This window comes from Acipenser ruthenus, chromosome 38 (assembly GCF_902713425.1).
Source record: "Acipenser ruthenus chromosome 38, fAciRut3.2 maternal haplotype, whole genome shotgun sequence".
NCBI classification, from domain to species: Eukaryota; Metazoa; Chordata; class Actinopteri; order Acipenseriformes; family Acipenseridae; genus Acipenser; species Acipenser ruthenus.
Genome location: NC_081226.1, coordinates 6443335 through 6463597, shown reverse-complemented (window position 1 = coordinate 6463597; position 20263 = coordinate 6443335). Strand labels below are relative to the sequence as shown.

General features: G+C 43.3%; 2 protein-coding genes and 1 long non-coding RNA gene across 3 annotated transcripts in view; all 3 read right to left on the bottom strand.

Annotated features, from left to right (window-relative positions):
- Positions 1 to 5526: 5526 nt before the first annotated feature.
- LOC117972062 (uncharacterized) lies at positions 5527 to 6592 on the bottom strand. Its single transcript, XR_009310890.1, has 3 exons — positions 6418 to 6592; positions 6194 to 6280; positions 5527 to 5584 (listed from the first exon to the last, which is right to left on the bottom strand). It is a non-coding gene; the product is annotated as an uncharacterized LOC117972062 (long non-coding RNA).
- A 228-nt stretch (positions 6593 to 6820) lies between these two features.
- On the bottom strand, positions 6821 to 10319 carry LOC131696762 (antigen WC1.1-like). Its single transcript, XM_059008861.1, has 6 exons — positions 9841 to 10319; positions 9190 to 9492; positions 8574 to 8645; positions 7928 to 8245; positions 7386 to 7517; positions 6821 to 6927 (listed from the first exon to the last, which is right to left on the bottom strand). The coding sequence occupies exons 1-6, from the start codon at positions 10181 to 10183 to the stop codon at positions 6821 to 6823; spliced, it is 1275 nt and encodes a 424-aa protein (XP_058864844.1). The 5' UTR covers positions 10184 to 10319.
- Positions 10320 to 10360: 41 nt separating this feature from the next.
- LOC117433879 (deleted in malignant brain tumors 1 protein-like) overlaps positions 10361 to 20263 on the bottom strand; it is a 30812-nt gene continuing 20909 nt past the window's right edge. The window contains exons 4-6 of the mRNA XM_059008860.1: positions 11895 to 12209; positions 11054 to 11368; positions 10361 to 10452 (exon numbers count right to left, since the gene is read on the bottom strand). Coding sequence (XP_058864843.1) covers positions 10361 to 10452; positions 11054 to 11368; positions 11895 to 12209 — 722 coding nt within the window. The remainder of the gene's footprint in view (positions 10453 to 11053; positions 11369 to 11894; positions 12210 to 20263) is intronic.

Sequence of the window (20263 nt, the reverse complement as noted above, 5' to 3'; positions counted from 1 at the left end):
TACGGAATGATTGGGGGGGGGGGGAGGCCCGCTCTGGAGGCAAGGTAGGTTGGAATCCAGTGACGAGTGATCCTAGGAGCGAGAGAAATCAATGAGGGGGTGAAGTAGAGGAGGGAGGCTTGCTCTGGAGGGTGGAAGGTGGGTTGAGAACCAGTGACGAGTGATGATAGGAGCGAGAGGAATCAATGAACCGAGGGTCCTGGGGGGGGGGGTTCTTGCTGGGGAGATACCTTGATGATGAAAGGGGCAGATAGGGGACTCTACTTGACAGCTGAATGGACTAACCACGTTGAAATTGATCCCTCTTGGAGGTACGACCGAATGGTGAAGTAAATCAGAAGCAGAAGAAACTGCGAGTTCTGAACGTAATAATCTACTGCGGAAGAGGACCAGCGGCCCATGGTCTTGATCAGACTGTGGTTGATGCTGGCTCTCGCAGCGGAGGTAGCTGCACCTATACGAAATGAATGGAGAGAATACAGCTGAGGAGGGAGGCCTGCTCTCGAAAGGAGAGTGGAGAGGTTGGCTGATCAGGAGATCTTTGTCGCTGCATGGAAGCTTAAAGCTGAAGGAACTGTGAATTCTGAGCTTCTGAGGAAGCCGAAGAAGGCCGAGAAGCAGATGAGATACCTTGACGTTGAAAATAAGGGGCAGATAGGGGAATCTGCTTGACAGCTGAATTAACTGACCGCGCTGAAATGGATCCGTCTGGAGGTACACGACTGAATGATGGAGTAAATTAGAACTGTGGATTCTGAGCTCCTATTGAGACCGAAGAGGGCTCAGATGCAGATGATCTCCATAGGTAGATCCTTGTATGGGGAGAAGTGGTGTTTCAGAAGAGTAGAATGAGCAAACTGAGAATGGTCATTGATGCAGACAGCGGGAAGGTGAGGCAGAAGGGAAGGCTCTTAAGAATCAGCTGTTAGGCAGATGAGGAGATCTTCGTAAGGGGACAAGCAAACTTTCCAAAGAGTAGAGATGAGTGAATGGAGAATGTCTGTTGATATGGGCAGGCGGGAAGGTGCAGCGGGGGGGGGGGGGGGGGGTGGGGGGGGGGGACTTTGAAGATTCCGCAAAGAGTCAGACAAACTACTGGTATGGAGAGAATGGTGGGAAGAAAAAATCCCTAGCTGAACGATGGACCAGTCGACGGAACTTGAATACTAAAAGTGGAGGCCGAAGGGGAGCTGGAACTGTAAATCGACTGCTGGGGAAGCTCAGCACGCTTTGTGCTCCATTTACTGGAATGGAGGGCAGAGATGAGATGTTGACTATCCTATGTGTCAGTTAATACGGGATCGATCTGCGGTCTGCTACTATCATCTGCTTGAAATGGAAAAGGTGAACTCACATTGAGAGACTGGGGGGGTAAGAGTTGAAATTGAAGAATGTCATTTGATATAGATAGACAGGGGATGAGGCAGGAGGGGGAACTCCCGAGAATCCATCCGAGTGAGAACCGCGGGAATAGATAGAAAAGCTGTAGTGTCCGAGCTTTGCAGCGAAACCAAAATGGTTTAATGTATAGAGAGAGAGCTTGTGGTATTATACTGCCATCCAGAGGTTATGATTGGAATTACATCATTGACTTGAGTGAATCAGGGTAGAATCTATGAAGTTATTACGATTAAAATCCTTGTCTATGTAGAACAACATTTGCTTATTCCTTTAGATTTGAATAATAAATATTCTAGACATGTTTAGGACAGATAGTCATGAATATAAATAAGTTAACACAGTATTTAGATGTCATGGTTCGGCGCGCTGAATTCGTCTCCGCCAGTTGTGAAAGCGCAGCAACAGGAAGCCGGAAGAATGCAGTGCTGAGGCGCAGAGCCTGCTGAAGCAGCCTGGTCACCATGACGACTTACCACTCCCCGCAGTCACTCAATAAGGGCGTTGCCGTGGGAACCATAGTCTGTGAGGCGCCGGTCGAAAGTTACAGTACAATAGTGTCGCTGGAGAATGTTGTGACTAGTCAAGTCACGAGCCGCCATTGGTTAAAAATGGAGTTTAGAATGGGCTGGATACGTCTTTAAAAGGTTGAACGTAGCAGATGGAGGTCCAGGGCAGGATCTTCTGATGAAACGGTAATTGTGCTGGCTCTGTGGGAGCGGGGGAGGGGCGTCTGATTGCAGGCGAGGAGTAAAGAAAGATTCCGCCGACAAAACTTCGTAGTAGAATTAAATAGAGCTAAGGTAAGGCAATCGCAGACAACGGGAATGTCGATGTCATGTCGAAGGAGCTTGAAAGTTTAACGGAGGACCAGACTTTCTGATAAGGTTGCAGACAAGTTGAGTAATGAAGCTGCGCTTTGGACGGCTATGATGCCGAGGTGGAGACTGGATGGAACAGGAAAGAGTAACGTTGGAGCTCTTGGAGCCGAAAAGAGAAGCTGAATGAAAAGAAAGATCACCTGAGCATGTAAGAAAATGATTGATAATATCTTGGCAGCGATGTGCAGAGAAACAACCTGCGTGAGCGAGGCAACGAAGTTTAGATATTAGCGATGAAGCACGAAACGACGGCGTCTAAGCGTTTGCTACAAAAACGAAACACTAGACAAAAAAGGTGCAGGTGATCAGGTCTTAAATAGTAAATAGATACTAATTAACGGGAGATTAGAAAATTGAAAGATTAGAGATTAGCGGCCCCCCCAGCTCTACGCCCCCCGAACCTCGCAAGCTAACATTTAAAACACAAACCCAGAGACAAAATTATAAGAAACTGAAGCCCATGTTTAACCAGGTAACTTTTTTTCTGGCAATGAGTTTAATTAAATTTAAATTGTTGACCTTTTTTAAATTGTTTTCAGTTTTTAAACAGTTGGAGATTTCAAGTTAACTATACAGGAACTTTAAATCTGCAAGTTTTGAGGAGCTGAGAACAATTAAACAGGTCTAATTAAGGACATGATTAGTTCAATGAAGGGTTTGATTAAGTAATTGAGAACTCAGTTGGAATGAAAACCAGCAGACACAGGGGGTCCCTGAGGACCAGGATTGGCAAACCCTGCCCTAGTTTACTTAACATATTAATCACAACTATCTATTTGAATGGAACGTGGGATTTTCATTAGAAATCATCATGGGTGTTCTTTGTAACAAGTATAGTTGAGTACCAATAATGAAGATGACCATTTGTCTGAGTAACACACAAGTATAAAGTTTATTACTTGTGCATGTTTCTTTTGGGGGGGGATTTCCAGTTTTAGCAACGCCAGCTTTGGTGAAACCCCTTGGGGGTGTGGAGAAGTACTATATATTCATTACAATGAAATTAATTTCAAACGATACTGAAGAAGGCAGGAAAGTACAATGCGTTTCAATGGGATCTTATATCTTGTTTTACTTTATACTTTCTTTACTTTATTTAACAGTGGGCCTGAACTATAAAAGCCAGCAGCAATCTTATCAATGTCCAGAACTTACGATTTAGTTCCCAATTTCAATTTCAAGCTGTTTGAAAAATGTGCCCAAACATTTAAAAGTTTCTTAGACTCTTGCTAGATTTTATGGATCAAGCCTCATATGTTGTAGAAACAAGTACATTCTCTGCCAAGAAACTGCTTCTGTTTCTGGTATGTTTTCTTGAGATAATAAATATTTCCTTATCTGAAACGTTTTGTCTCTTCATTATTTTTTTTTAAGACAAAATTATATCATTTTTAAAAATACATCTGTTGATCCACATTTCTCATTTCTGCTCATTTTAACATCATTAAAACAGTTTTTTTTTTTAATCAATTCAGTGTATTACATTAAAACATTTTACAATAAGAACACATGGCATCGGCCAGATGTTAAATGAGATTTTATTGTTTAAAAACAGACTAATAGCCTTCAAGCCATTGAACACTCTGCAAGAAATGCTATACACTTAGAAAGGGTACATTAAAACAGAACAGACATATTAAAATAATAAAATAAACACATTTAAATGTGTATTTATTCTGTATAACAAGCTCCAGATGAATTACAAACAGGGTAAATGTCAAGAGTTGGGTTACAGAACATTTTCTAAGTCCAAACTTTACTATAGACTTTCAAGACAATCCATTTTGAAACCAGATCCCTTTTAACACTGCACACCACCACAATTACAGACCGAAAGAGGGAACACAGACCCCTATTAAAACACAATCTGTATTTAAAGACTATCGACTGGATTTAAAAGAAAGCCAGACAAGGAGAGACATTGCTAGAAAAAAAAGGTACAAAATATACAGCTTACTTTTTATTCAGACAATATGTATTTATTTTTAATAATTAGAATGCACTATTCCCAGACACTGGTATCTGATTACTCCCCAGCTACACCTTAACAGAGTCAGAATCAACTAATGGGGAACTTCACAGTAAAATATAACAGCAACATTTTGGCAATATTGAATTAAAATACGTTTTCTGGTTTTAATAATTTGCCAGATTTATTTTTATGTCTTTCTCTAGCATTTAGAATTTCTTATAGCAGACTGACAACCTATTTTCCTGTACACATTATAACCTTATAACTTGTGAAAAAATTGTTGGATACATTTGGAAATCTGTGTAGGCTTATACCTTCATAATTGTGATGGGTGATGGAGGTGGGTGATACATAATCATTGTTATAACAATGTGTTCCCCAAAAACATTGAAAACACCCACCCACTGGCTATTAGTTACATTTCTGAACTGTTTCAGTTACTTTAGTAGCAGAAACAGTGGATTTTTTGACATAATACTGATCTTTGAGAAATCAACAATTTATTTTTCTTAATTTCTTTAAAAGTTCAATTAGCATTCGAGATGTGTACTAATTTGATTTAACCAGCTTGTTTGTAACAAGATGCAATTTTTTGCAGCATAAAGGGCAACAACATTCATTTTTTACATGAAGCACTTTTATGAGAAGCCTGTTAAATATTCAGCCAATGGAGTTTCACAGTGAAATCCCAGAGGAAGGCTGGAACTGCAGTGAAACTGTCTGGCAGGTTTACAGTTAATGGCGCTCTTACAGCTCTAGAACTCTAGGGGGCTCCAGCTGCCCCTCTATTCTCCTCCAGACACACTGCCAGCCTCACAGCGCCCCACTCTCTCCTGGAGACTCCTCCCCAACATCATCGTAGTCAGTCCTGTCAGGTGCAGCGGGTCCTTCTTCAGGGGGCAGTGCGGCCCGGGCACTCTCCTCTCCAGGGGGAGTGAGGGGAAAACCTGCCAAAGAGAGACACACACTATCAGGGATTGGTTGGGTTTATGCAGTGGGAGGGTTCACACAGATCTGGGGCCAGGGATTGGTTTAAGCAATGGGTGTGATTAGAGTGCCATGGGTGGCTTCTGAGAGATTCAGAACTTCTCAAACTCCACTGCCTGGTAGTGACACCTGCTGGAAGAGGTGGGAGTGGGGCAGTTACAGGCTCCCCCACAGCGTGCTGCTACTGGGGCAGTAGGGTGTGCTTTGCTGAAGCGGGGCAGAATATCTAAGGGGCCCTCCCAATCCCTCCCCACTGTAGACTAGTCCCCCTTACCTTGGATGGGGTTCCCCTCACTGTTCTCCACATCATAGTAGCCAGAGGGAAGTTCATCAGAATCAAAACTCCCTAGGAACAGGAATCAAGGTTAGCTCTGGAGTTTGACCTGCTTTCACCCACAGTATATTAGGAGGCTGTGTGGTCCAGTGGTTAAAGAAAAGGGCTTGTAAACGGAAGGACCCCGGTTCAAATCCCACCTCAGCCACTGACTCATTGTGTGACCCTGAGCAAGTCACTTAACCTCCTTGTGCTCCGTCTTTCGGGTAAGACGTAATTGTTAGTGACTCTGCAGCTGATGCATAGTTCACACACCCTAGTCTCTGTAAGTCGCCTTGGATAAAGGCGTCTGCTAAATAAACAAATATTAACTCCCTCCTATTGTCCACAAACAGAGTTACAGGGTTCAGAGTGCTAAATAAAACTGTTTACATAACATTAAGACTAACCCATCAAATGCAGAAAAACTACTTGGCACCCTAGAATCAAACCCACTCTACTGCTCAACGGGCATGGCGGGGGATGTTGCACAGTCCTGGGACTTACCTGCACAAACAATATGCAGTGACTGAGGGTTTGACAAACGTGAGCTAAATTAGGAACCTGATTGAATACATTTACTTTCTCCAAGACTGGGTTTGGTGCAGGGCTTCTCTACAGGGCTTCTCTGCAAGAACTCACCTGATAAATCTTCTGGGTTACTGTTCATAGGGACGGCATCGTCATAGTGCCCTGGGGTCTCTCCTTCCAGAGAGGGCATCGATTCACCTAAAAGAGACAGAGAACAGCATTAGTGTTACAGACCAGAGAGAGCACTGCTTCACCTAAACCAGACAGAGAACAGAATCGGTGATACAGGTGAGAGAATTGTTTCTTCATAGGTTTGTAACACAGCCCCTCTTTACCTGGGATGGGGTTCCCCTCACTGTCCTCCACATCATCGTAGTCAGAGGGCAGCTCATCAGAAAGGAAACTCCCTGGAACAGGAAACAGGGTTAGTGCTGCCTGCTTTCACTCTGCAAATTCACTACCTGCTACTTGTTGCACACTGACTACTATTGTAGCTGTTGTTCAATGTTTGGATTACTGAATTCAGGATAGGAAATTAAAACAGTGGTTTTGTGATCTACACCCTAAGTAACTACATATTAAATACTGTGTGCTGCTCTGTTCCTGTCTGTCTCCCACTCTTTGTAGTGTTTCCTGTGATGAGATGTTTACAAGTCTGCTGCTTGGAGTCATGTTTGTGGATTGTGTGGCAGTGTGATGTGTGTGTTGGCTCTCTCTTTCTCCACTCCCCCTCCCCTCTTACTCACCTCTCCTGGGCGCATCATAGGTTCCCTGTCTGGCCAGTTTGTACTCAATCTCCTCGTAAACGGCTTCATGGAAGGGGTCAAGCTCCTCCTCAGCAATCTCTATGGGAGGAAACAGGCTCTCATTCACAGTGACACAGCTTTGCACACACTGTACTGAACAGCACAGCCTTCAGTGATCCACAGTGCAAGAACACCATTTCTTTTCTTTATTTAAAACTGCCATTTTAACAGCTCGTTAATGACAGAACTTGTCAAGATTGTGTCCTCTGCTGCCCCTACTGCAGCAGGCTGGTATCGCACATGTGGGTCAAGACAAGCTTTTTCTCTAACCAGATCATTAATAAAAGAGAATGATTTATAAATTGTCATCTGAGATGCACAGAACAATGACCGCTGCTATAAAGGATCTGGGTAGTGCATTTGTGTTGTCTGGAAAGCACTGCAGATTTAAAATGCCGGTGTAGGGCATTACTGAATACAATCCTAGAACAGCGCATTAGGACCTGAGTGTGTCACCTTCCTGAGCTCGCGTCTCTTTAAAGGGATTTGTTCCCTACCTCTCCTCAACATCCTGTTGTGCTGCAGCAGCCCGGCTAACAGGACCAACACCAGCAGAGCTCCCAGTACGATGCAGGCTATCACTGTGATGGTCATGTCTCTCTGTGGCTGCAGCCTGGATGGAGAGGTTTCTGTTGGAGAGGAGGACAGACAGACACTTCTGTAAACAGTTGGGTACTGTACTGTAAATAAAGCTGTATTCACATTGCTTACATAGGAAAGCCCTAACTGAGGCCTCCCATCGTTTATCCACACGACTCCCAAATTCAGAACGCTACACAATAAGAAACATTTCCCCCTAGAGCTGTGCTTTTGTGTTTATGTTTATAAGAGAGTAGTGTCTGTGAAGTTTAAAAGGTGCTGCTTTTACCTGTTTTCAATGGAGAGCTGATAGGCCTAGTAGTTGGAACACCTGTACAACAAAATGAAATGACTGTTAATATTTGCAATGTAAGCAAGTACTCCCTGCCTAACACAACAGAGCATCTCCCCAGTACAGCTAATTCCCCATCTCCCCTGCTCAGATAACCCCCCCTCTCACCTGCACAGGTAACCCATGCGTCCTCTTTGTGGTCGCAGTCATTGTGTCTCAGTGGAGAGTGCCGGCAGTCCCACAGGTGCATCTCGCTGCCCCTGCAGTTCACCTCATCCAGCCAGATAGTGCCGTTCCCTTGTCCAAACGTAGCCTCACCCCCCCCTGTGCTCTCTGCTGCCCCACAGCCTAGTTGTCTGCAGACCACCTTGGCGTCCTTCAGGTCCCAGGAGTCACCGCAGACTGTCCCCCAGGACCCCTCAAACCGCACCTCCACCCGTCCGGAGCAGGGACTTGAGCTTCCAGCTAGCCTCAGCTCTGCTGGCTCTGGAATAAAACAGCAGGGCTTACTGAATCAGTTCAGCCCAGAGGCTGCTGTGTGAGTAGTAGAGAGAGGCTTGATATCCCTTTCTGGAAAAAAATCTAGGTAACCAGTCTCAGAGATCAGAGGCAATCACAATTCAGTGTTGAATTATTAATTTAAAGACTCTTTAGTATTGGAAACTATAAGAACCGCTCATTAAAATTAGTTTACAGTAGAAATTTAAAGGCCAAACGTTGACAATGTTGTCTAAAATGTCAATGCATGTCACTATAAGGTCATGATTTTGCAATTTTATGCATTATTTTTAGACGCTGTTAAATAAAAAATAACCTGTGCAGTGCTCTTGAGTGAGGTCTTCAGAGCATGACTTGGGTATGCTGGTGACAGGCGGCTTCTCTTTCACTGTTAAAAACAAAGAACAATCAAGTGAATTCTGTGTTTGGAAAAAAAAGTACATTGCATTCACACTCTGCTGAAAGAATGCTCCTGCTTTGTGTCTTGTTTGTTTTGAGCTGAAACAAGAAATGATGAATGCAAAGTATTCTGAAGATATTGCTGTAGGGAAGTCCATAAGGCCTGGGCATATTTCTAGTGGGATCTCTTAAGTTTCATCTCCTCTCTATTCTAAACAGGCCCTGCTTTTCTGTACTTTAACACATCCCTGCTCTGGCCTCTCCTCTTTGATGTGCAGGGGTTTGATCAGGGATCTGGGGACACTATCCGCTGCTCTGCTTCCAGAAGTGTTGTTAACATCCACCAAGCAGAGGGAACATCAAATGGACCTCTCTTAGAAAGGACAGAATCCTCCAATAACACAGCTACCATGTTGTGTAACTTGCTAGGGGCAGCGTGTCCTTGTTATCTCAGGAGGAGGATTCAAACCTGTGGTCTTTAACTGCTGAGCCATCAGGTGACCAGCAGAGGAACAACAGAGGGAGATCTTTACCTGTGCACTCAATCGCAGCCACCTCATAGTTTTCGCAGTTTGTCTGACCCCAGGGTAAGGATGGACACTGCCACAGTGTAGAGTCGTGTCTTCGGCAGTTCACTCCATCAAGCCATTTGTAATCAGAACTCAGCCTGGATTGTGCATCACTAATGGCAGCACTTTCTCCACAGTTCAGCTGCTGACATATCACTGAAGCTGTAATCTGTGTCATTCTGTTGCTGCAGACACTACGCCAGGTGCCATTGTAGAGAACCTCTATTGGTCCGGAGCAGCCTTCAGCCAGTCTAAGATCCTTGAACTCTGTCAAAACAACATACAACCGTGAAAGTAAACTGCACTGCAATGAATGACATTCAGAACTATCCTGATTATAATACTGCTGCGAGACAATATTAAAAAGCTTTTTATATAAAAAGTTTTAATACAATCAGCTAGAAATTGGAGAGGTGGTATAAATGGTTTGAAATCTTCATGTATTACAGGATCACCAGTAATCTGCACTGCTTACTGAGCTCCTCCTCTCAGTTTAAATAAGTTGTATGTAGTAATTCATATTGCTTTGGTTTCCACAATTATTATATTAATGGCTAATATAGAGATGGCTCAGTTTCCACTGGTTAGGTATAGTGAGTTATTGCAATCCTGTACCTGAACACACGACTCCCGCGTCCTCCTTGTGTCTGCAGTTGTGTTGCCCCCACCCTCCTGAGGCACACTCCCACAGAGTCGATTCGTTCCCCTGACAGCGCAGCTCGTCCAGCCAGATGGGTCCGGTCCCCTGGCCGAAGGAGGCTGACACTGAGGTGTTGAGTGCCGTCCCACACTGGAGCTGCTTACACACCACCTCAGCATCTGCCAGGTCCCAGGAGTCATCGCAGACCGTCCCCCAGGAGCCGTTGTGATAAACCTCCACCCTCCCAGCGCAGGCACCTCCTCCCCCAACCAGCCTGAGGGCCGTGTGATCTAGGGGGACAGAATCACAAGCACACATCAATAACACAATCACTGCAGCTTAGGCACAGAATCAGTTTGTAATAATATAAATAATAACCCTATGATAATGCATGCCGATTTTCAGATAAGAATCCTTGTCACAGACTGTACCCATGGCAGTAATGTCAGAATAGTCACATTGAAATAACTTATTAACACAAGAGTTTGAATTGCACTAACCTGAGCACAGCGTGGTCCCTTCATTACTGGTGTTGCATTTACTTAGTAGAGGCCCGACTCGACCTGCTTCTGCTGGTAGCAATGGACCTGAAGATAATAAGAGTGAGCAGGGGGGGAATGAAACACGTCAAAGCTGAAGGAACAGCACCATTATTTACTGCATCTACAGCTTCTACATCAGTCTACAGTTTGTTATCTTGTATGTTGAATCAGTTAAAACATAAACATGGTTTCAGAGTAATTCTGTTGTTTGGGCACTGTCTGTTCTTCCACCTGGAGCAAGCTCAAAGCTATTCAGAGATTTAGCTTTATAGAGAAATGAATAAACTCATAATGGTATTGGTGCTTTAGAACTCAGAACCAACATGGATAATTGAAAACTTAATTAAAAGTATAAATAGCATTTCAAACTATATAAGCTTAAATGTGAGACCGTTTGCTTTATTTGTATGCATACATAATGTATAAAATATCATAAACTGTACACATCTAATACACCCCAAATATGGGAACAGTTAATCAATACTAATGGGTATAAAAAAATACTGTAACAGTAAATTGATTTAATTTACAATTCCACCAGATGGCAGTAGAAGATCTGAATACCTAGAATACCGAGATATATTTAGCAGATAGGATGTTAAGTTACCTATTCAATCTTCCACCCATTAGAGTGGTTACTACTCACCTGAACAATTCACTCCTGCATCATTGCTATGAGTGCAGGCACCTTGTCCCCATGCAGAGATGGAGCAATTTGATATGTGTGTCTCACTGCCATCACAGTCGAATATATCAGCCCGTACATCACCGCTGCCTTCACCAAACCAGGCCTGCCCTGGGACTGATACAGCGTACCCACAATTCAACTGCTTGCAGAGAACTGTGGCGTCCTGTAGATCCCAATAGCGATCGCAGACCGTCCCCCACTGACCTTCGTACTGCAGCTCCACTCGACCAGAACAGGAGTCCGGGCCACCCACCAGCCTGTACTCAGTGTACCCTGTACACAGGGCAGCAGAGTGTGAGCAGGGCACAGCACAAGCAGAGAACCAGGACATGGGGTTTGCTTTACTCTAGCTATCAATCACAAAAGGGTTGCTATGTTCTTGTAATATTGGTTGCAAGGGCATGATTGGTGGTCATGCATTTCTTTAGCTTTCTAATAGTTATGCATCAGTATTCATTTAATTACAGACTTCTGAAGAGTGACACTCATCTAGAACAACCCAATCCCTCACACCCTCGGGTATATGATCAACAACAGGCCTGCCAAAAATGAAGCAGCATTCAGCTAGCGGTATAAAACTCGTCAATTTCTATTAAAAAAATTAGCTCTATTGTATCTAAAAATGCTTCATGGTATGCTTACTTTCTTTACACTTGAGACTCCTAAAGCAAAATCACAGAGCCCACATTGCAAAAACTTTGATAAAGAATTCTCATTGAAACATTTATCTAAATGACTTGCTTGCTATCCGCCTATAATGTTTATAGCCCCTGATTAATAAACAAGAATAAAGACTCACCAAAACAGACAAGGCCCACGTCATTCCTGTGTGTGCAGCTCTGCTTCTTTGTGTCTGTAGTTCGACAGTCATAGAGCCGGGATTCGTTTCCAAAGCACTGGATCTCCTCCGACCAAAGTGTACCATTCCCCTCCTTGAACTGAGCAGCTCCCAGCACCTTTTGAGGAATTCCACACTGCAGCTCCCGACAGACAACCTCTGCATCCTGCCAGTCAAAGTCAGCATCACAGACCGTTCCCCAGCACTGCCCATGCACTACTTCAACTCTCCCAAAGCAGAGGTTGCTGCCACCACTTAACCGCACTGCTCTATGTCCTGAAATCACAAAACTGCAGACATTAGACTCTGGGGGCAACAGTTAACAGATAATTACAAAGTGCACCTTGGAAAACATCTAAATATTATTATTCAGTTAATTCTTTCACTAAACCTCATACAAACGTGACAAAGAGCGAATGAATCCTAGACAACAATCTCCCTCCCGATCTGTGAGGGCGCTGTCTAACAGGAACAGAGTGCCTTGTACTGGTTGGTCTGGCAGTTCATTCCAGGGTCAGTCGGAAGCCAGCCATCTAGGAAGGGGGCGGATTCACGATGCCCAAAGTCATTGCCCTAAAGTGGTAGGCGATGTGTCAGTCATGGATTGGAGGAGACGTGACTAGCTATCGCTGGGGGCATGACTAAGGGTATAATTGAGGATGTGACGATGTAATCTGTTCCTCTGATGTGGTTATGAGAATGAGTGAGAAAGGAAACGGACTGTGATAAGCGAATAGTCAGTATTAAGTGTTTTGTTTGTTTGTGGAAACTAACTGTCTGTGTTTGTCACTGTTAGACAGCTAACATGAACCGGGAGCTGTCGCTACAGGCCAGCATCAAGCCCGGACTACACTGCACGACTGTCACTGTATTACCTTGCACCGAACCTGCACTCAGAGCACTCACTGTCAGGAGAAGTGTCTGTGTTGTGTGTTGTTCTTTGTATTATTATTTCGGGACTGAACCCTGTGGTTTATACACATCGTTGTGTAGAGCCAGCATTATTATTTAACGGTCTCAAGCAGACCAAGAGAAAATAAAGAACTGTTTTGAACCGTAAACTTTGTGTCTGTCGTTGCTGGAGCACCTGCGTCACCTGTACACCTGAGCACTGCAAACCACTCGATCACAGCACCTGCATCACCTGTACACCTGAGCACTGCAAACCACTGGGTCACACATGGTAATTAAAATAAAAGTAAATACTATGCCATTGATGAAGCAAGATAGCAAGAAGACGTATTTTGAATCAGAGAGTTCAAGAGAGCAATAAAGGATCCTGTCAGTAAGGCTGCCACCTAAACATCTTTATTTCCTTCATTATAAAACTCTGGGCACCTGACAAGTCTGATTCACTTATCTCTCTGGTTCATTTTTGTATTGTGTTACAATCACATACTGACTGAAAGGCTTTTAGATGATCCATTATTAAGCAACAAAATGAAGCCCTGCCTATTCCTGTTTTGTTTGTAGTCATGCTTGTTTTATATATATATACAGAGCAGTGAACAGTTTATGCTGCCACAGTGCAGTAGTCTATAGATGTGAAATGAGCAAAAACATCATTAGTGACATAAGAAAGTTTACAAACAAGAGGAGGCCATTCAGCCCATCTTGCTCGTTTGGTTGTTAGTAGCTTATTGATCCCAGAATCTCATCAAGCAGCTTCTTGAAGGATCCCAGGGTGTCAGCTTCAACAACATTACTGGGGAGTTGGTTCCAGACCCTCACAATTCTCACAAGTCTATACCTTTTAGGATTTTGAATGTTTGAATCAGATCGCCGCGTAGTCTTCTTTGTTCAAGACTGAATAGATTCAATTCTTTTAGCCTGTCTGCATACGACATGCCTTTTAAACCCGGGATAATTCTGGTCGCTCTTCTTTGCACTCTTTCTAGAGCAGCAATATCCTTTTTGTAACGAGGTGACCAGAACTGAACACAATATTCTAGGTGAGGTCTTACTAATGCATTGTAGAGTTTTAACATTACTTCCCTTGATTTAAATTCAACACTTCTCACAATATATCCAAGCATCTTGTTAGCCTTTTTTATAGCTTCCCCACATTGTCTAGATGAAGACATTTCTGAGTCAACATAAACTCCTAGGTCTTTTTCATAGTTCCCTTCTTCAATTTCACTATCTCCCATATGATATTTATAATGCACATTTTTATTGCCCGCATGCAATACTTTACACTTTTCTCTATTAAATTTCATTTGCCATGTGTCTGCCCAATTTTGAATGCTGTCTAGATCATTTTGAATGACCTTTGCTGCTTCAACAGTGTCTGCCACTCTTCCTATTTTTGTGTCGTCTGCAAATTTAACGAGTTTGCTTACTATATCAGAATCTAAATCATTAATGTAGATTAGGAATAGCAGAGGACCTAATACTGATCCCTGTGGTACACCACTGGTTACCTCGCTCCATTTCGAGGTTTCTCCTCTAATCAGTACTTTCTGTTTTCTACCTGTTAACCACTCCCTAATCCATGTGCATGCATTTGCTTGAATCCCTACTGCGTTCAGTTTGAGAATTAATCTTTTATGCGGGACTTTGTCAAAAGCTTTCTGGAAATCTAAATAAACCATGTCGTATGCTTTGCAGTTATCCATTTTCAATGTTGCATCCTCAAAAAAGTCAAGTAGGTTAGTTAGACATGATCTCCCTTTCCTAAAACCATGCTGGCTGTCTCCCAGGATATTGTTACCATATATGTAATTTTCCATTTTGGATCTTATTATAGTTTCCATAAGTTTACATATAATAGAAGTCAGGCTTATTGGTCTGTAGTTACCTGGTTCGGTTTTGTCTCCCTTTTTGTGGATTGGTATTACATTTGCTATTTTCCAGTCTGTTGGTACAACCCCTGTGTCAAGAGACTGTTGCATGATCTTGGGTAGCGGTTTGTAAATAACTTCTTTCATTTCTTTGAGTACTATTGGGAGGATCTCATCCGGCCCAGGGGATTTGTTTATTTTAAGAGCTCCTAGTCCCTTTAACACTTCTGCCTCTGTTATGCTAAAGTTATTTAAAACTGGATAGGAACAGGTCGACATGTGGGGCATGTTGTCCGTGTCCTCCTTTGTAAAAACCTGTGAAAAGTAATCATTTAATATATTTGCTATTTTTTTTTCTTCATCTATGATTTTGCCATTTGTGTCTCTTAGACATTTAACCTCCTCTTTGAATGTTCTCTTGCTGTTATAATATTGGAAAAACATTTTGGAATTGGTTTTAGCCCCCTTAGCAATATTGATTTCTATCTCTCTCTTGGCCTTTCTAACTTCCTTTTTGATTTGTGTTTGCAGTTCCAAGTACTCTTTCTGTGTGCTTTGTTTTTGGTCCCTTTTAAACGCTCTGTAAAGTGCCTTTTTTCGCTGAATATTTTTTTTAATTGATCTATTAAACCATTTTGGCCATTTTGTTTTAGATTTAGATTTGTCTACTTTTGGGATGTAATTGTTTTGTGCCTCTAATACTACATTTTTAAAAAACAGCCACCCTTTTTCTGTGGATGTTTTCTCTATTTTACTCCAATCTACTTCTATTAGTCTCTGTTTCATACCTTCGTAGTTTGCTTTTCTAAAATTGTAAACCTTAGCTTTAGTCATTACTTTGGGGGTTTTAAAAAATATTTCAAATGAGACCATGTTGTGGTCTGAGTTTGCCAATGGCTCTCTGACCTCTGTTTTAGTTATTCTGTCTTCATTATTTGAAAAGACTAAATCAAGGCATGCCTCCCCTCTAGTCGGTGCCTTGACAAATTGCGTTAGGAAGCAGTCATTTGTCATTTCCACCATTTCAATTTCGTCCGTCGTGCCCCCCATCGGGTTTTCCCATTTTATAGAGGGGAAGTTGAAATCCCCCATTAGTATGGCTTCTCCTTTTCTACACGCATTTCGAATGTCATTGTACAACAGATTATTTTGCTCAGCGTCTGAATTTGGAAGTCTATAGCATGCTCCTATTATTATGCCCTTTGAATTTGTGTCCATTATTCTGACCCATATTGATTTTGCATTGTTTTCTTTGTCCTGATTTAACACCTGGGCTTCAAGGCTATTTCTTATGTATAGCGCTACCCCTCCGCCTCTTCTGTCCTGCCTGTCTTTCCTATACAGTGTGTACCCACTAATATTATATTCGTCTCCATCACTCTCAGACAACCAAGTTTCTGTAACACCTATCACATCGTAGTTACTTGTTAGTGCAGTAGCTTCAAGTTCTAACATTTTGTTTCTGAGACTTCTAGCATTAAGATAAATACATTTAATAGTGGTCTTACCTGAGTTGTTGCCCTTGTTTTGATGTAGTCTCCCTTCTGTTTTTTTGTTTTCTCCCCCCTTCCTTTCTAGTTTAAATGCTTCTGTACCGCCTGAAGGATCCTTTCTCCGAGTAGATTGGTTCCCTTTCTGTTTAAGTGCAGTCCGTCCCACCTGTATAGATAGTCCTTGTTGTAGAAAGTGCTCCAATGTTCAAGAAAGGTGAAGCCTTCCTGTGTACACCACGATTTCAGCCATGCATTTTGATTTTGTATTTCCAGCTGTCCATATGGTCCTTTGCAAGGCGCCGGCAGTATCCCAGAAAATACCACAGTTTTGGTCTTGTCTTTTAATTTCCTTCCTAGCTCTCTGAATTTGTTTTGCAGGGATCTTGGCCTGTCTCTTCCAACGTTGTTTGTACCAATGTGGACGACTACTAACGGGTCATCTCCTGTTCGTTCTAGGAGCCTGTCCACATTCTCAGTGATGTGCTTGACTGAGGATCCTGGAAGGCAGCACACTGTTGTAGTAAGGGGGTCCAAACTGCGAACTGAACTTGCTGTGTTTCTCAGTATGGAGTCCCCAACAATCATGACCTCCCTTCTTTTTGCTGCCTGGTCAGCACTGTTTATAGGGTCCTGGGTGTTGTTTCTTTCATTCTCGTGATGTTGGTTTTGGTCATCTAAATGTTGAAGTGGCTCAAATGTGTTGGCTGTCTGGATTTCTGGTGGTTGTGTTAGACGAAGTTTCTTTTTTTCCCTGCTTCTGCCTATCTGAACCCAGCTGTTTCGACTCTCTTCCATCTCCCTGTTGGCTTTCAGTCTGCCAGGGGTGCAGACTTCCATGAATTGTGGGTGTGTCAGCTCCTCAAGCTCCTGTTGCTGTCTCATTTCCTCCAGCTCCTTTTCTAGCAGGCTTAATCGCTGAAGCAAGTCCTGGATGGTGCGGCACTTTACACACACTTGGTTGAGCTGTGTTGGGTTTTCTCGGATTTCCCACATCATGCAGTTGTAACAGATTACTGGCTTGAAGACCATTTTTTTTGTTTAGTTTAGCTTCTGCAGCTGTCAACCTGCTTTCGAACTGCTTCTAACTGCGTTGTACTTGTCCACTCGTACTTCTCCCACGATGTCGCTTCCACACACACGACAAGTAGCAGTGTGGGGTTGGTAATTTAAAACGTCAGTTTCTGTCTTTGTTTATTCAAACAACACACTTCCTGTCCTATCCAAAGGACATTGAGCTTTGTTGAAAGAGCAGCAATATAAGATTAGCTCATATTAACAATAGAGTGAATTCGTATTGTGGTTTCGACAAGATCAGCAAGGTGCCCTGCCATATCAGAAAAAAGATGTGAAGGAGTTCTGATACTTTCTAATGAGGAAGCTGTTGAGTGAGGAGGATAACAAAAGGTTTTGATCGCATGCAAAGGAAGCCTAATTATTGCTCTTTTTTCACTGATCAATGCAGCAATTAATGCAGCTAAACAGGATGTATTAGTCTGACCTTTGGAATGTAAAAACTTTGAACAGTGTTTTGGTGCCACCTAGCGGACACATTGCAGCACTAACCTCTGCCAAGATCCTGCAGGCAAGCTGTTAAAACGGCCTATTACAAAAAGTAGTGAGGGTAATTTGTACATCTATTTAAAGAGGGTGAAACTTGGTAAATAAATAAATTGCCCTTGCCCTTATATGTTATCATTCATTGTCTAGTATCATAGTATGGTTGAAGAGCATAGACAGCTGCGCTCTACCAGGTAAACTAAAACTCTGGTGCTTTCAGTTTGGTCTACTGCCGAGGTTGCTGTGGCCACTGACTGTGTACGAGGTTTCTTTGACAACAGTAGAGAAGCTGGAAGCTTTAATCAGTTCATACATCAGGAAATGGTTGGGAGTTCCACGCTGCCTCAGCAGAGTGGGACTTTATGGTAAAAGAATACTGCAGCTACCAGTCTCTGCTCTAACCGAGGAGTTTAAGTGCGCCAAGGTCAGACTGGAAATGACATTAGTAGAGTCATGCGACAAATGCGTAAGGGAGGCAGCACCTGTGTTGAAAACTGGAAGAAAGTGGGCGGCAAAGAAAGCTGTGGAAGATGCAAAGGCTGCCCTTCGAATTGGTGATATCAGGGGCAAGTTCAGCATGGAAGAGGGGGTCTTGGTCTCCGTTCAGCTCCTCCTACATGGCACAAGGCAGCCCCAGCTCAACAGAGGAAGCTGGTAGTCAATGAGGTGCAAAAGCAGGAGGAGAGGATGAGGTGCATAAAGGCCATTTCCAGGCCAAGCAGGGAGAATGGATGAGATGGGAGAGTGTGGAACGACGCAAGATTGGCTGGCAAGACCTATGGTCAGTGGAACAGAGCAGGATCAGTTTCCTCATCAGGTCAACATATGATGTTCTCCCATCACCACAGAACCTAAACCTCTGGGTAGGAGAGGATCCCTCATGTCCTCTGTGTTCATCACCTGCAACATTAAGGCACATTTTGACAGGATGTAAGGTTGCTCTTAGCCAAGGACGGTTTACTTGGCGCCATGACCAGGTGCTGCGATGTTTAGCCTTAGCATTGGAAGACAAGCGTAACATGACCAATAAGTTGTCACCTGTTCCATTAAAACATTACACACAAAAGACAACATTCCTCCGCCCAGGAGAGCAACCACCAAGAAAAGGTGTTAAAACCAATCCTCCCCCAGGACAACTGGAAGCTGCTAGAGACTGGAAAATGCTGGCAGATGTTGGTCAACGGCTTATTTTTCCACCTGAGATTGCCACCACTAACCTTCGACCAGATATTGTCTTGTGGTCTGGATCAGCACGCCTTGTTCACCTGGTAGAGTTAACAGTGCCATGGGAGGATGCTGTAGATGAGGCGTATGAGAGGAAGAAACTGCGGTATGCTCAACTAGCCACTGAAGTGGAACAGCGAGGATGGAGAGTTCGGGTTTACCCAGTGGAAGTGGGTTGTCGAGGATTTGTGGCACACTCTAAACCCGGTTTCTCAGAGACGTCGGATTCAGTGGCCAAGAGTTGTGTCGCACAGTGAAGAACTTATCTGAAGCAGCAGAGAGGAGCAGCAACTGGCTGTGGTTGAGACGGAAAGATTCTGGCTGGGGATCTCAAGCACAATAGAAAGAAAGAAACGCTGATGTACGGGTAAGTAAGCTGGGCTGAGTTGAGTGGGGGACGGAGGGGGGTGATGCTGGGACGCCAGAATCACCGTCGAGCCCTCTTGAGGTGTCGTGGGCTAGTCGACGAAACACTGAGGATGGAAGGTGCCCACTTGAAAACCCCAGAGATGTACCTTACTTAGCTCAATCCAGACGGTTGTCATGCTGATGCGCTGGGGAGGCCGCACTATGGTTGATCCCCGGAGCCAGCATCGCAGCCGTTGTGTGTGCTGATGCGCCAGGGAGGCAAAATAAGCTGATCCCTGGAGCCAGCATTACACTTCAGCCATTAACACCAGACAGAAGGATATCTACATCATCATATGGAAGGAAACGTAAATGGATGGAGACACATATGGATCACATTAGTTTACTGTAAAGCTACGTCTTAGTTGGTGCTTATCTTGGCGAGAGCCGAGTTCAAATCAGCATGAAGTTTTAACATCTACTCTCGTGTAATGGAAATCATATTCCAGTTCATAAGAAGAATGAAACAATGTGAGAATCCTACATTGTTTTCCTGAAACATGCATTTTATACTGGGTTCAGATACCACAACGTTGTGTGGATCTGGAGAAGACAAAAGGGTCACAATCCCTGTTTTCTGGTGAAGAGGTAATACAATGAAATGTTTTATTTGTTTGTATATTTTATTGACAAATCAATCAGCCAACACACGTGTGTAACAACAGCCTTGTTTGTGGATCTAAGTATTGAAGGGGGGTTCTGAATATTTTCAAATACATTTGCTTATGTAGAATTTGTACACTTTTTTTTCAGAAAGCACAGTTTCAGTTTTGTGTTACAGGATATTATTCAGGGACAGCTGAAAGACAATTTAAGTTTATAGCCTCGTGTAGTAGCGCCCAGATTTATTAGTTTGCGCTCAGTT

What these genes read in the sequence shown, in the direction of transcription:
- LOC131696762 (XM_059008861.1), bottom strand. Translation starts at nt 10,183, where the DNA reads ATGTGTGCTTGTGATTCTGTCCCCCTAGATCACACGGCCCTCAGGCTG. An exon ending in CACTCAAGAGCACTGCACAG is followed by an intron (nt 8,246 to 8,573) that starts GTTATTTTTTAT and finishes GTTTTATTCCAG; the next exon opens with AGCCAGCAGAGCTGAGGCTA. An exon ending in CGCATGGGTTACCTGTGCAG is followed by an intron (nt 7,518 to 7,927) that starts GTGAGAGGGGGG and finishes CCTCTCCAACAG; the next exon opens with AAACCTCTCCATCCAGGCTG.